The 12,608-nt window shown below is 33.4% G+C and overlaps 1 protein-coding gene across 1 annotated transcript in view; it reads left to right on the top strand.

The window, feature by feature from the left end:
* The window catches only part of LOC127844785 (uncharacterized), a 73,362-nt gene extending 63,469 nt beyond the window's left edge, over nucleotides 1-9,893 (top strand). The window contains exons 65-73 of the mRNA XM_052375245.1: nucleotides 405-519; nucleotides 981-1,100; nucleotides 1,502-1,539; nucleotides 2,519-2,702; nucleotides 3,329-3,621; nucleotides 4,973-5,124; nucleotides 5,853-5,892; nucleotides 7,222-7,335; nucleotides 8,065-9,893. Of these exons, the coding sequence (XP_052231205.1) occupies nucleotides 405-519; nucleotides 981-1,100; nucleotides 1,502-1,539; nucleotides 2,519-2,702; nucleotides 3,329-3,621; nucleotides 4,973-5,124; nucleotides 5,853-5,892; nucleotides 7,222-7,335; nucleotides 8,065-8,081 (1,073 nt within the window). The 3' untranslated portion in view covers nucleotides 8,082-9,893. The remainder of the gene's footprint in view (nucleotides 1-404; nucleotides 520-980; nucleotides 1,101-1,501; nucleotides 1,540-2,518; nucleotides 2,703-3,328; nucleotides 3,622-4,972; nucleotides 5,125-5,852; nucleotides 5,893-7,221; nucleotides 7,336-8,064) is intronic.
* Nucleotides 9,894-12,608: the final 2,715 nt, after the last annotated feature.

Here is a 12,608-nt window from a genome sequence, read left to right as displayed (position 1 = left end):
TAAATTGTTGCCGTTTTATTGATAATTGATTTAAAATCATTGTGTAGTTTCCACACGTGAATTAATTAAATAATGATCCGAATTCGCTGAAACTTAATATACATGATCGTTATAGGGTGGATATTTGTATATGGCAGGGTTTTCTGGTCCAATGACTTTATGGGGGTATTGTCCCTTGAATTATATATATTTTATGCGTGAGATCTTAATACTTCTGATTATAATTTGGTGAAACCTTTTATACTGCATGTAAATGGCATGTATATGTTTAATATAAGATATTGCTGAATAACGTTGACAATGTTATTAAGTCTAACAAAGAAATGTGTGTTCCAAAAGTCACGTTGATGCTATCAGCAGTGTGTTAGAAAACTGGTAGAGGTATTTTATCGATGTTGTTACAGCCATTGTTGAGACACACATGGTGTACCTTCCACACAACGGAGTCATTAAGCCGGTGTGCATGAATGATGTTAACAGACAAATGGCCGAGTCTTTGTGCAACTTTGCTGGCAAAGGGTAAGAGTATTTTACTTACCCAATATATACTTTAGTGTCATTTATGATTGCAAGCGATTTATATTTTAGTTCGTCATAACTATTTACAAGTCCGATTTTTGTACATGTATTTGTTTTTATATGCTTATAAACTTTCATACTCGTATACGTGTTTCCTTAATTGTGTGCAAATGTCTTTATTAATCATTTCACAATATCAATGCCTACCTAAAGATAACCCAAATTGCAATATTAAACTGACCTAAATAAGAATTAAAAAACTTGTCCACGCAAATCATTCGTGGAGATTGCATTCCCATCCCTACAGCGTCGCTACACTTTTGCCTCTAGATCCGTATAATGAGGAGTCATAAAATCCGCTTATGATACCGCTTTACTATGTGTTATTTTATTTCGGTCGATAAAACTCGTGACATTATATCCATGTTTGCAGTAATACATATCTTTTTACTGTTTTTCAGTACAATAGTAGCAGGAGGGATCAAGTACGGTCTTGCAGAAATATCTGATGGTCTACATGTCGTTCCATCCACCAATGGCAGCTCTGTTGTACGCGGCATTCGGATAGCTAGAGCCAATCAGTAAGAGCTGTTGCTGATCTGTTGTGATGTTTCAAGGGCGAGAAGCATGTTATAGCTCATAAATTGTTTATTTATTTAATATTACAGTTTCTTATTCAACCTTTATTACTGTTCTGTTTTCTTACTGAATGTTAATTTTAGTTCTTTCTGATACGTGGTTTTGTTTGTTGTTATCGCGTTTTAAATGTGCATTTGTTAGATGTCTTTGTATTGATTTTTGAATTGCTAAAGCGGAATTTAAACAGGGCTACCTTAAAGAAAATAATATGGAAAATTAAAATAAAATATAAATTTCTTTTCAAACAAAAAAGTATCTTTGCTATCAAAATGTAGAACATTCAAGAAAAATTGAAGATTATTCGTCATCACTTTGTTTTCCATGTTCTGTTCTTACAAAACAGGAGATGTTACCCGCTTGTGTTGGTGTGTGCTATGCCAGGTGGGTTTCTTTGTTTGAATGTCGTAATTTAAAATCATATAATATTATTTGTATAAATTATTGATGACGTGTTTTTCCATTATTACAAGATACTTTTATAGCAGATAATGTTATCAGAGATACATTTAATGCAAGCAGATCAAGCTATAGCAGAAGAACGGTTGATAGCAGCTCACAATAAAGCAGAATTGCATTTTAAAGCAGACCAAGATATTCAGAAGTAAAGTTAAAAGCAGATCAAGATATGCAGAAGTAATGTTAATTTCTGATAAAGATATTACCGAAGAACATTTAATATCATGTCAAGATAAATCAGAGGAACAGTTAATAACAGCTCATTATTGGTACTGTTAATAGCAGACCAAGATACACAATAGGCACAGTTTATAGCAGATCATGATATGACAGAGGTACAGTTATTAGCGAATCAATATATGACAGAGATGCCGTTAATAGCCGATCAAAATATAGCAGAAGTACTGTTAAAAGTAGATCTAGATACAACATATGTACAGTGAAAAACACAAAAAGAGATACGTGATCTTGAAGATCGTGATGTAGCGCAGATACAGAGTACGGCAGATTGTGGTATATGTAGAGAGGCATTGTATAGTAGATAATGATATATTGTTATAGTGAAAAGCTTATCATAATACAGCGGATATACAGTCAATAGCAGATGATTCTTATGCAGAAATACAGTGTATATTACGTTGTTATATTTCGGACAAACAGTGTATAACAGGTCTAAATACAGCATATATAACGAGTACAGCAGATGATGATATACCGGTGGATGAGATTCATTGTATAACGTATCGTGATATAGTCGTTATACGAATTGCAGCAGATTGGGATATGTAGATAATGAACATAGTATTGCTGATGCATTGAATATTGTGATTTAGCGTAGATAGATTGAGTGCTAATCGGTTAAGTTTGTCTTATTCACATTTATTACAACTTTTCTAAATTTTAGAATGTGGGAATCCAGTTTACCTGCAGAACTTTATTTCCCCACTTGTGATGAATGGAAGGGATTCACAGCCGGGTGAATGGCCCTGGCAGATCAGCCTGCGATACAACAATCAGCATATATGTGGTGGAACATATATTGGGGGCAAATTGGTGCTCACTGCGTATCACTGCATTGAATCTACTGGGTATGTGTTCTAGGGTTTCAGCTATTCTTTTGAAACAGTTAAATGCATTTATTTTTATGTTGTTGTGTGTGCGTGTGTGTGTTACAAAAGACCGATTCAAGTATAATAAACATTGGTACACACACTTTGATACATGACAGTCATTTGTTATTTACAAATATTCAAACAGATGTTGAACAATATATTAAAAGAATTATGTTGTACTGTTGGTCTTGTCACTTGGTTACTTTTGTATGGAATTGTGCAGAATAGTTAGAGCTTGTCTCGTTTGCCTTTACAACTCTCATTTTTACAATTCATATGTAGTAGTTGATTGATCACCAGATGAAGTCTAACCTTGCCAATTATTAGAATACTCAAACTTCATTAACATTATCAAAAGAAAAATTCTTGTTACCCCGCACTAGTCTTTTATTTAATGCAAGTTAACAATAACTTATCCTATATAGAAGAAATTTGAGGCCAAGTGCGTCTATTCAAGCTAAATTTGGCCAATACCGACTATACATTTTTGTTAAGCTTTCTCTATCAAAAAAAGCAGTGTAATATTTAGAACGGCATGGCTCAGATGATTCAAATTTGATCAGGCGTGAATATATGTTATAAATGTGATGCTCTCTTTTCAGCTCATTCTATGTTCGATTTGGAGTGATTATGGAAGATGTATTAGAAAACTACTCTCAGGAAATCTACGTGTCACGCATATATCGTCATCCTGACTTTGACACCGGAGATAATGGTTATATAAAAGGATCGGATCTCGCAATATTGGAGATGGCATACGAACCAATGACAGACAATTATACCCGGCCTGTCTGCATGGGGAATGCAAAAAGCTTCATGGACATCATTGACAAAGGCGAAATTGCGGAATGTTACATCACTGGATTTGGGATGCAAGAGACGGAATTCTTCCAAGGTTATCCTCTGTCTTCTCCCAAATTCATAGTGCATATTTTTCTATAATTACTACTGGTTTCACGGGATGAGATTAAAGGTTTATACCTGGTCAGTCCGAATCTGGATGATACGATGACTTCAAAAGTAAGCTAGATTGATGCAACTCGGTATGAGGCTCGAGGGAAATATGAGGAATATGTGATGTTACTTAAGTACTTTTGGTCCGACAAAATTGTGGTTAATATCGTTACACGAAATAAAGGAAACTGTCCAAAAAATCTGTATCCTGCGATAATTGAAAAATATTAAAACTAGATTTATGGAACTTTGTGTGGGGATAACGGGCCATATGAGGAATATGTAAGCTTTTGTTTCTATGATTACTTAAATAAGTAAACACTGTTTGAAAATTATCAATCCTAAGCTTACTCAAAAAGTCCCTAAGCTAGGTAGATGAAACTCAGTTTGTGGATACATGGTCATATGGTGAATATGCACATTATTTCATTTTATCCTACATATATTGTGGTTACTATGGTTACGCAAATGAATAAAAACTAAAATATGTATACTGTGCAAATTCGAAAAGTACTTAATATGGATTTATGAAACTCTATATGCGGATGGAGGGCCATTCGGAGAAAATGCTTATTATTCAGGTTTGTTGTCAGGCTAAATATTTTGATTTCTATTGTTACAGAAATAAGAGGAAACTTAATTCCGCATCCTGTGACAACTCAAAAAGTTCTATGGTTACAGAGATATCTGAAAACTAAATTCTTGATCCTGCAACAAATTTTAAAAAATAGTACTTAAGCTAAGTTTATGAATATCTGTATGTGCATTCAGGGCCATGAGCGGAATATGTACGTTATTTCGGTATTTAAGTTAAGTATGGAAAATATGGGAATATTCACGTTATTTCATGGTGTGTGTGTTGTTTTTTTTCAGACAAAACACAGCTACTTTGGTTGCAGAAATAATTTGAAACACAACTCTTGATCACTATCCTAAACAATTCTTAAGATAGTATTATAAAACATTCGAAAATCGCGTTCTTACTTCGACATCATTGCTCACGTAGGACACTGACTTTGTGTGTTTTACAAAGCTATGTTCATCCTTATCCCTAGAGAATGTGTGAACATTTCATGATCTAAATACAATTGTATACTACATGTCGTATTTTACCGTGTATCATAATAGTTTGTTTCTAATATATTTTGACTTGATTTTTTTTAAAGCCTCCTTCTCAATTAGATTTTAAGGTGTTCAGATTTTCTGTTTCTTTTGGATGTTTTCTAAAAATAAAGATTGAATTTATTTCTGTATGTAAACATTTAAATGACCTTTTCCTATTCTCATTTAAGTCCAATACAATCGGCATCTGAAGGAATCAAAAGTCCATGTTGTAGATCCTCAACTTTGCAACAATTTGATGTATTACCAGCTGGATGCATCATATGTTGCTAACGACGCAATGTGTTTGGAGAACCGGGAACCTTATGCCCCAGCAAACCGTGTATGTATTATGTCAAAGCATATCTTGGCCTTGTCCGAGTAAAAGAATGGATCGACATGATTGATTTTGTGCTTGAAAGATATGTCTCTGGATGGAATTGCGATGATGTTGTTTATTAAGTGAGTAGAAGAATATAATAGAGTTACCCTATCGGTCAGTTTTCCATAATATGTTTTAAAGCAAACTACTTCCACATTTCTCCAGCGATTGAATTGAACTTTAAACTCTGTCATCTCCATAAAGTGCATATGTGATAGAAACAATTTTCCTGTCACAGTAAGTTTTTGCGTGCTGTTTATAACGGATTTTGGATGAAACTTTATTTAACAAAGATGAATGAATATCGGCGTAATTCATTATAGTGCAGATTGTTTGGGCACAGTAATGGCATCTAAGTAACAAACTCTGATAATCAATTAAACGACTAACTAACCATTATTAACTAATTACTATTGTTAATAAGCATTCAAATCCCTTGCAACATATTACATCATTTACCACCAATATTCCTTAACATAATTATGACTTCCTTAGTTATCATTGACTTCCTGAGTCACGTATAACATCCTTGGCACCCAATGATCAACATTATTACACAACGCTGAATCTTTGAAAATGTACAATGATTTTAAATATAAATGTTAATGTAAAATATCCAGAGTATATAATACTTTTATTTTTGTAATAAATAAACATGGTTATTTATTTGATTTCTTAAACATTTACAGGGTGACAGTGGTGGTCCAATGGTTTGCAAAGACGAAAATGGTAAATGATTTCATAATTTATCTATAAATCACTTTATTTCATTAAGTGTATTTTAAAGAACTACTGAATACTGGTATTTCATAGATTAAGTCTTTTGTCACTATTTTTATTACCGTTAGCCAAAAATTAAGTCGCAAGTTTATACCACAGCACCCAATCAATTCTGATCAGCAACATAACCAGTGTGATGTGTGCGTTTTATTATTTACAGTTCTCTCATATGCAGCGTTAAATCGTCACAATATTAAGACTGAACACGGTTCCAGTAAGATAACGACTATTGGCTCTCATTACACTGCTTATCATACTTCCGGAGTTATTGCTCTTGTTTTTGCTCGGCCTAGAACTCTTCGACTATAACAGGCAATGATATCAAGTCCCATAAACTGATACTCTATACTTTGTAATTATTTAGTTATTTCCATTAAAATTCAAGTTTGTGGTTGCACCAGATTCCATTTTAGAATGTCTTTTGTTCAGAACATCTAATTTAGTGGATTGATCACATCGAAGAAAAGTACAGTGGCAAAAGCCTTTACTTTTCATTCATTATTCTTTGGTTATCAACCTCTGTTCATTTTCATACTTTTTAATGAAATTTGACTCATATGGTATACGAGGTATAAACTTGAAACGTCATAGGTAAATACATAATTACGAGAGCTTTTTGTGCCCTTTTACCCTTAACAAATTTAAATAAATAAAAGTAACTTCATACACATATTTAAATACATGTTCCAAAACCTAGCGTTTGTTTGCATAGAGGAATTGATGTGCTCACTGTCAATGTCACCGTATTAAAATATAGGAAAAGTGTTTATATAATATTACCCAAAAATGAAATGAGCTATTATAATGAAACTCCAAACATGAATTGTGACTTCACGTTTGATAATTGAAATATGGTTGGAATCATGGTTAAGGGCATTGTTGCTTAAATAGCAAAACAGTTTTACTAAATTTATCGGAAAAGAATCAACATTTTTTCATGAAATGTAATATAATGATACATTGTATCGTGAACTAACTTGAAAATTACTCTCACGTGAGTATGCCAATGCATTATCGTGTAAAGAAGCGAAAATCAAAAGTTTACACGACCAGGTTGCCCACATTATCAATCCTTAATACAAGTTATCGCTCTGTACTTACACATATCTCTTACATATATCTATTTCAACAATCTTTTATATTAAGAGTTTTAAAATGGTTGTGCGCTTTTTTATCTAGTGAGTTTTGTATACTATAATATATATGTACTGATTTGAAAAATTAAAAAAAACTTTATTCCGTTTATGCTGATATTTAATGACAAGTATCCCTTTCCAGGCCGTTTCAAACAGTTTGGTGTGACCAGCTGGGGAATGTCAGGCGCTGATAAGAATGCTCCTGCCATCTATGTGAACATCATCTACCACCAAGAGTGGATCGAATCCATCACTGGTAAGTATACAATACACACCCATCTTCATTCATTTACATTTCTTTCCTTCGCATCATTAAGAAAACCTGTATGCATTGAACATTAGCAGCTATCTCACAATCTTTGAGTTTTGAAATACGACATTGTCCAAAACGCCGATACATTTTGTATGCATACATCATTTTGTTTGAATGAAAATGGATATTCAAATGAAACAATGAATATCGTTTGAAACCATATACTTCAGTTGGTTAAACATTCTTTATTGACATTCGAAATCATGTCCCTAAGTTGTGTAACATTGTCAATATACACGTATGACAAGTATCATGTTTTGAATAAAAATTTAATTTAAAAGAGCTCATAAACGTAGTTGTTGGAATGCGAAGGGTATTATTGGATTACAGTTCCTGACCAACCATGTTCTTTTATACAGTACACACAAAATGTGATACTGTTGCAACATGCAATAGCTGAAGCACTTTGCATCATTTTTTATAAAAGCTTTTTATTAAAGAAAACATATATTCTCAACTTCACCTTTTCGTATACCAAATCAGACAAAATACAAACGATTGGTCATTACATTACACTAATAAGTAATTAAATAATATAAAGAAGTTACAGTAGTTTCACATCCCACCTTCTATGTATATGGGAAATGTTTCATTATAAGAAGTGATTATGTTAAGTGTACAAAATAAATATTTAGATGTAGAATAGTGTGTCATGATGTATTTATATTTCAGGCATACCGCTGACATAGAAGTAATCAAGAAAACCGAAAATAAGTTACACTACTCTAAAATAGTGTTAGTTAAAAAGACTGATTTATTTAGTAATCATCGTTTTTCTTTGGACATACGTAATTGTTTATACCAACTGGTGGTACTCGTATAGTACTGATATTTTTGCAACTTTGTTATACTTTCATGAATGTTATAGTGATGAAACAATAGAACAGTTGTTTGCAGTATGTGTATATGTGTTGTATTTGCAATATATTAATCAGCTCTACTGGGGAGAAACATGTACTTTGACCTACTTCAGTGCCATTAATTATTTGTATTGTTTTTATCAGAATTGTTGAGAATGTTTAGCTGACCTTAGCATGAAGTGCTAAAGAAGAGCTTTTGTGATTCACCTATGTCCGGCTTCGTGCGGTGTGTGGTGTGCGTTGTCTATTGAGCGTCATTAACTTTTAGCTCTTTACCAGTCTACAGACCACATTTATCACGAAATTTGTTGGTCGACTTCGAATCTTTGTCACATGGTCAAATCTAAGAAAACAATTGTCATTTCTCTAGAAGCCACAATTATGACTCAGCCTTGATGAAATTTGGTCGGAATATCTTGACAATATATTTTGAAAGCTTGAATTTAGGTCAAGTTCGTCCAAAAACAAGTTAACCAGGTCAAATCTTAGATAAACCGTGTTACTGCTCTAGAGGCCACAATTAGCACTCAATCTTGATGAAACTTGTTCAGAATGTTTCTCTGTGATATATCTATTAAAATTTTGAATCTTTTGTTCGTCGAAAAACAAGATCAACATACAAAATCTGAGAAAAAATCTGTTTACCAATTAAGGGGCCACATTTGACTCAATCTCGATGAAACTTTGTCAGAATATTTATCACGACATTATCTAGCCCATGTTCACCAGATCGATTCTTTGTTTTTTCACTCCGAAAGCAACATTTATGACTTAATCTGGATTTTTATCTTGACAATATCTATGCCAGGTTTGTAATCTGAATCACATCTGTGTTTAAACTAGGTAACCGAATCATATCTTCGAACAACCTTGCAACTCCAAAGGCCGAATGTATGACTCAGACTTGAAGAAACTTGGTCAGAATGCTTATCTAAACAATGTCTACGTTTAGTTTGAATCTGGGCCACATGCGTCGTATTGTATTATTGTATTTCTGTTTGACCTTGTGGTCAAGGATAACCCATGAAAGTGCTAGCACTTTTTTCCAATAGGGTCCTTTGGTTTTTGCTGAAGAAACAACACGCAGAAGAGACAGTATTGAGACACAAGGAATCCGGGTGCGATACCCTAGCTCTTTGCGAATAGATCCCTTGGTACTTTTACGTGCTCAGTGTATAGCACCGCTACACGCGAGAATTACCTTGGTTTCATACCAGTACATCTCTAGTTGGGTAGAAAACACTTGAAGCATTTCTGAAATTTCCAGTGCCCCGGCCAGGAATTGAAACAGGGACCTCTGGAATGGTAGACCAGTGTGTTACCACTAGACCACCGCATCACCCTGCGTTCAAAAACTAGGTAAACAGGTCAAATTTTAGAACAACTTTGTCTACACTTGAGAGACTGCATTTAAGACTCGGGCTCGATTAAACATTTTCAGAATGTTTATCTTGACCAAATTACATGTAATGCCATGTTTAAATCTGGGTACAATGGTGTCAAAACTAGATCACCATGTCTTGAACAATTTGTGTGAAGTGAACTCAGGCGAGCGATTGAGGGCTTGGTTTCATGTTTCTGATACCTGGTATATATTAAATATTTAGCACATTATTCTCATAAATAAATTCATGAACTTATTATTTGCGTTGCCTTTTTTACTTCATTAAAGATGTTCAAAGAAATGCCCTTTTAACTTTATTATGCTCCCCTAAAACAAATGGGATTGTATTGCTTTGCATCTAACCTTCGGATGCTTTCGCGATCAGCTCTATTTTGATGACTCTGGAACAAGACGGTCATACGGACACTTTGATATACGAATGGCAGTTCGATAACAAAAATCAAAAACAAAAGCCACGCGATTTCATTAAAAAACGAGACAATTCCATAAAAAAAATCAACATGAACTGGATGATTAGTGAATATTTGAACAAAATAAAAATACTCAGCAATAAATCAAGGACAATTTAAAAATTCAATTTGTAGTTAACTTGCGTATTTGAGGAAATTCAAATGTTTGAAGAGTCAACTGCCACATTTTCAGAGACACATCTTTAACCGATCTTCTCAATGTCATTGGCACTTCCCGGTCGTCACTTGAAATATATTTCTTCAGAATTAAGCATTATAATCTGATTGAAAAATTGAAATTATCCCATTTCATTTCGAGTAAGATGTTAAATGCTAATGTGATTTTTGATAGCGAACAACACCATTGGTTATATTTCAAATGTATTTGTAATGAAGTTATTAATTAATTAATTTCCCGTGTTTCGCGCTTGACTAGGCAAAATGATTCGTATTTCAAAATCTTTCATTAGGACAGGCATTATAAAAAACGTATTTCAGGTACAAGATAAAACTTGGATGTCAGAGTGCCCAATTTGTCTCCGTTATTCTGAGTGGCCTGCATCGGGAATCAAAGTGTCTGCAGCATCATGCATACCGCCTATTAAAACTTGCTCTATCTGCGTTTATATTTGTTCGAATACCATCATTATATAAGTATTTAAAGCACAGTATTTACTCTACATGTGGAATAGCAAACTCTTTCTTGCATTAGTTCTAGTTATTTTTATTTTGTTAAATGTGTACCGATCATCCATCCATGCTGTTTTCCGATGGAATTTTCTCATGTTTTAGAAGGTAAAATCTACCATTCGTTCTTGAGATTCTTTCTTCACATTACAAAAGGACAAAGCCCTTACCAACTCCACCATGTACCGTGTCTTAAAAAAGAAGAATTTTTTTGGATGTAATATTGAATAAAAAATTGAGGAACTTATCTCTTGGACATGTCTTTTGTTTTCCCCTGTTATCGAAGCGCCCGCCTTATATCGAAGTATCCGGATGACCGGCGTAAGGAGGAAAGCAAGTCACATGCCAACTCTGAAGTTAAAAAGGTCAAAGATAAAATCACAGTGGCTTATAACGTTGAATCGTTTCGACACAATACAAATTGAACATGTATTATTAAATATATAGTGGATATTTTTTAGATTTGGTTGAATTTCGATTTTAATTCACGAGTGATCATAAAAATAATATATTCACACGTGGCGTAACCACGATTGATTTTTCCTATGATCACGAGTGAATTAAAATCTATGCTACCGAATCCAACAAATGCTCAATTTATGTAATGCTAAAAAAATAAAAAAAATTGTATTTTGGTAACACGAAGACAAAGAAATGTTTATTGTTAATTTTTATTTTATTAATAAAAATAAATTATTAATTTATTTATAATTAGAAATGGAGGAAATTTTACAAAATGATGAAAAACATGAATTTCATACAATAATCAATACAATGCACTAGATATCCAGCGTCGATACATTCGACATGTTACTTTTTAGCGTGCTAATTTTGCGGAGGTTTGGTGTACTGTTATGGAAGAAGCAATAATGGAGACAATATTGAATGACAATATATTAGATCATTACGCCTCCCGGGCCAATATGATCATATCGGTCCCGGGTAGATTTTTTATCGAAACAGAATCACATCGGATATCATCAACTGAATAAAATGGCGCCCACACCCATTTTTAGCCAGCGGCCATGAGTAAAACAAAGCAACAAATCATCAAAAACAATTATATAAAAATAATAAAACTGGAAAGCAAAACATAAAATTACACAAACGACATGCTAACCTAAACGACAAGTTTTTAATCCAATGCTTGTGAAAATAAAAGTACATCGATATGCACTTCCATTTTCTGTTCTTTCATTGTGTTTGGGAAACGTTTATACAAATTATGAATTACAAACACCCAATCCAAAATATTCTTTTTGTTTTAATATTTATTGTAAATTGAACAACCACTTCCAAAGTGTTGTCTCGAAAATTCAGATTGTCTAGCTTATATATAGTTTGTTTCGTCTAAGAAATTACGTCACACGAGATACGTCGTACTTTGCGTATTCAGTGGAATGCAAGTATGAAAAGCTGGTTCGTTAAAACATTTGAGTGAAGGAATAATATATGTAATATAAACAATAGCAAACGGCAGAGCTGGTCCCTGAAGTATATAATCGGCTCCAGCCTTATGACGTTAACAGTAGGCCGATGAAAGACGTCCGGCCAAGCTCTGTCGTATGTTTTGTATATTTAATAGATTGTTAAATAGGGAAGATTACGTGAACAAGTAATGGTTGGCGACATTGAGGAGCTTTATTTAACAAACAATTGATTACAACACAGCCTAGCTTCAGTGCCAATTAATGGATGAAAAAATATAAGAAGTTGATGTATACAAGGAATATATTTCAATGGAGTGAAGTTTCAGTGTACAATTGTTATGCATGACAATACTGGGTAGCTTAGTTGTAAGGTAAAAATAATGGA

This window comes from Dreissena polymorpha, chromosome 9 (assembly GCF_020536995.1).
Source record: "Dreissena polymorpha isolate Duluth1 chromosome 9, UMN_Dpol_1.0, whole genome shotgun sequence".
Classification (NCBI taxonomy): domain Eukaryota; kingdom Metazoa; phylum Mollusca; class Bivalvia; order Myida; family Dreissenidae; genus Dreissena; species Dreissena polymorpha.
This window is presented reverse-complemented; position numbering and strand designations above follow the sequence as displayed.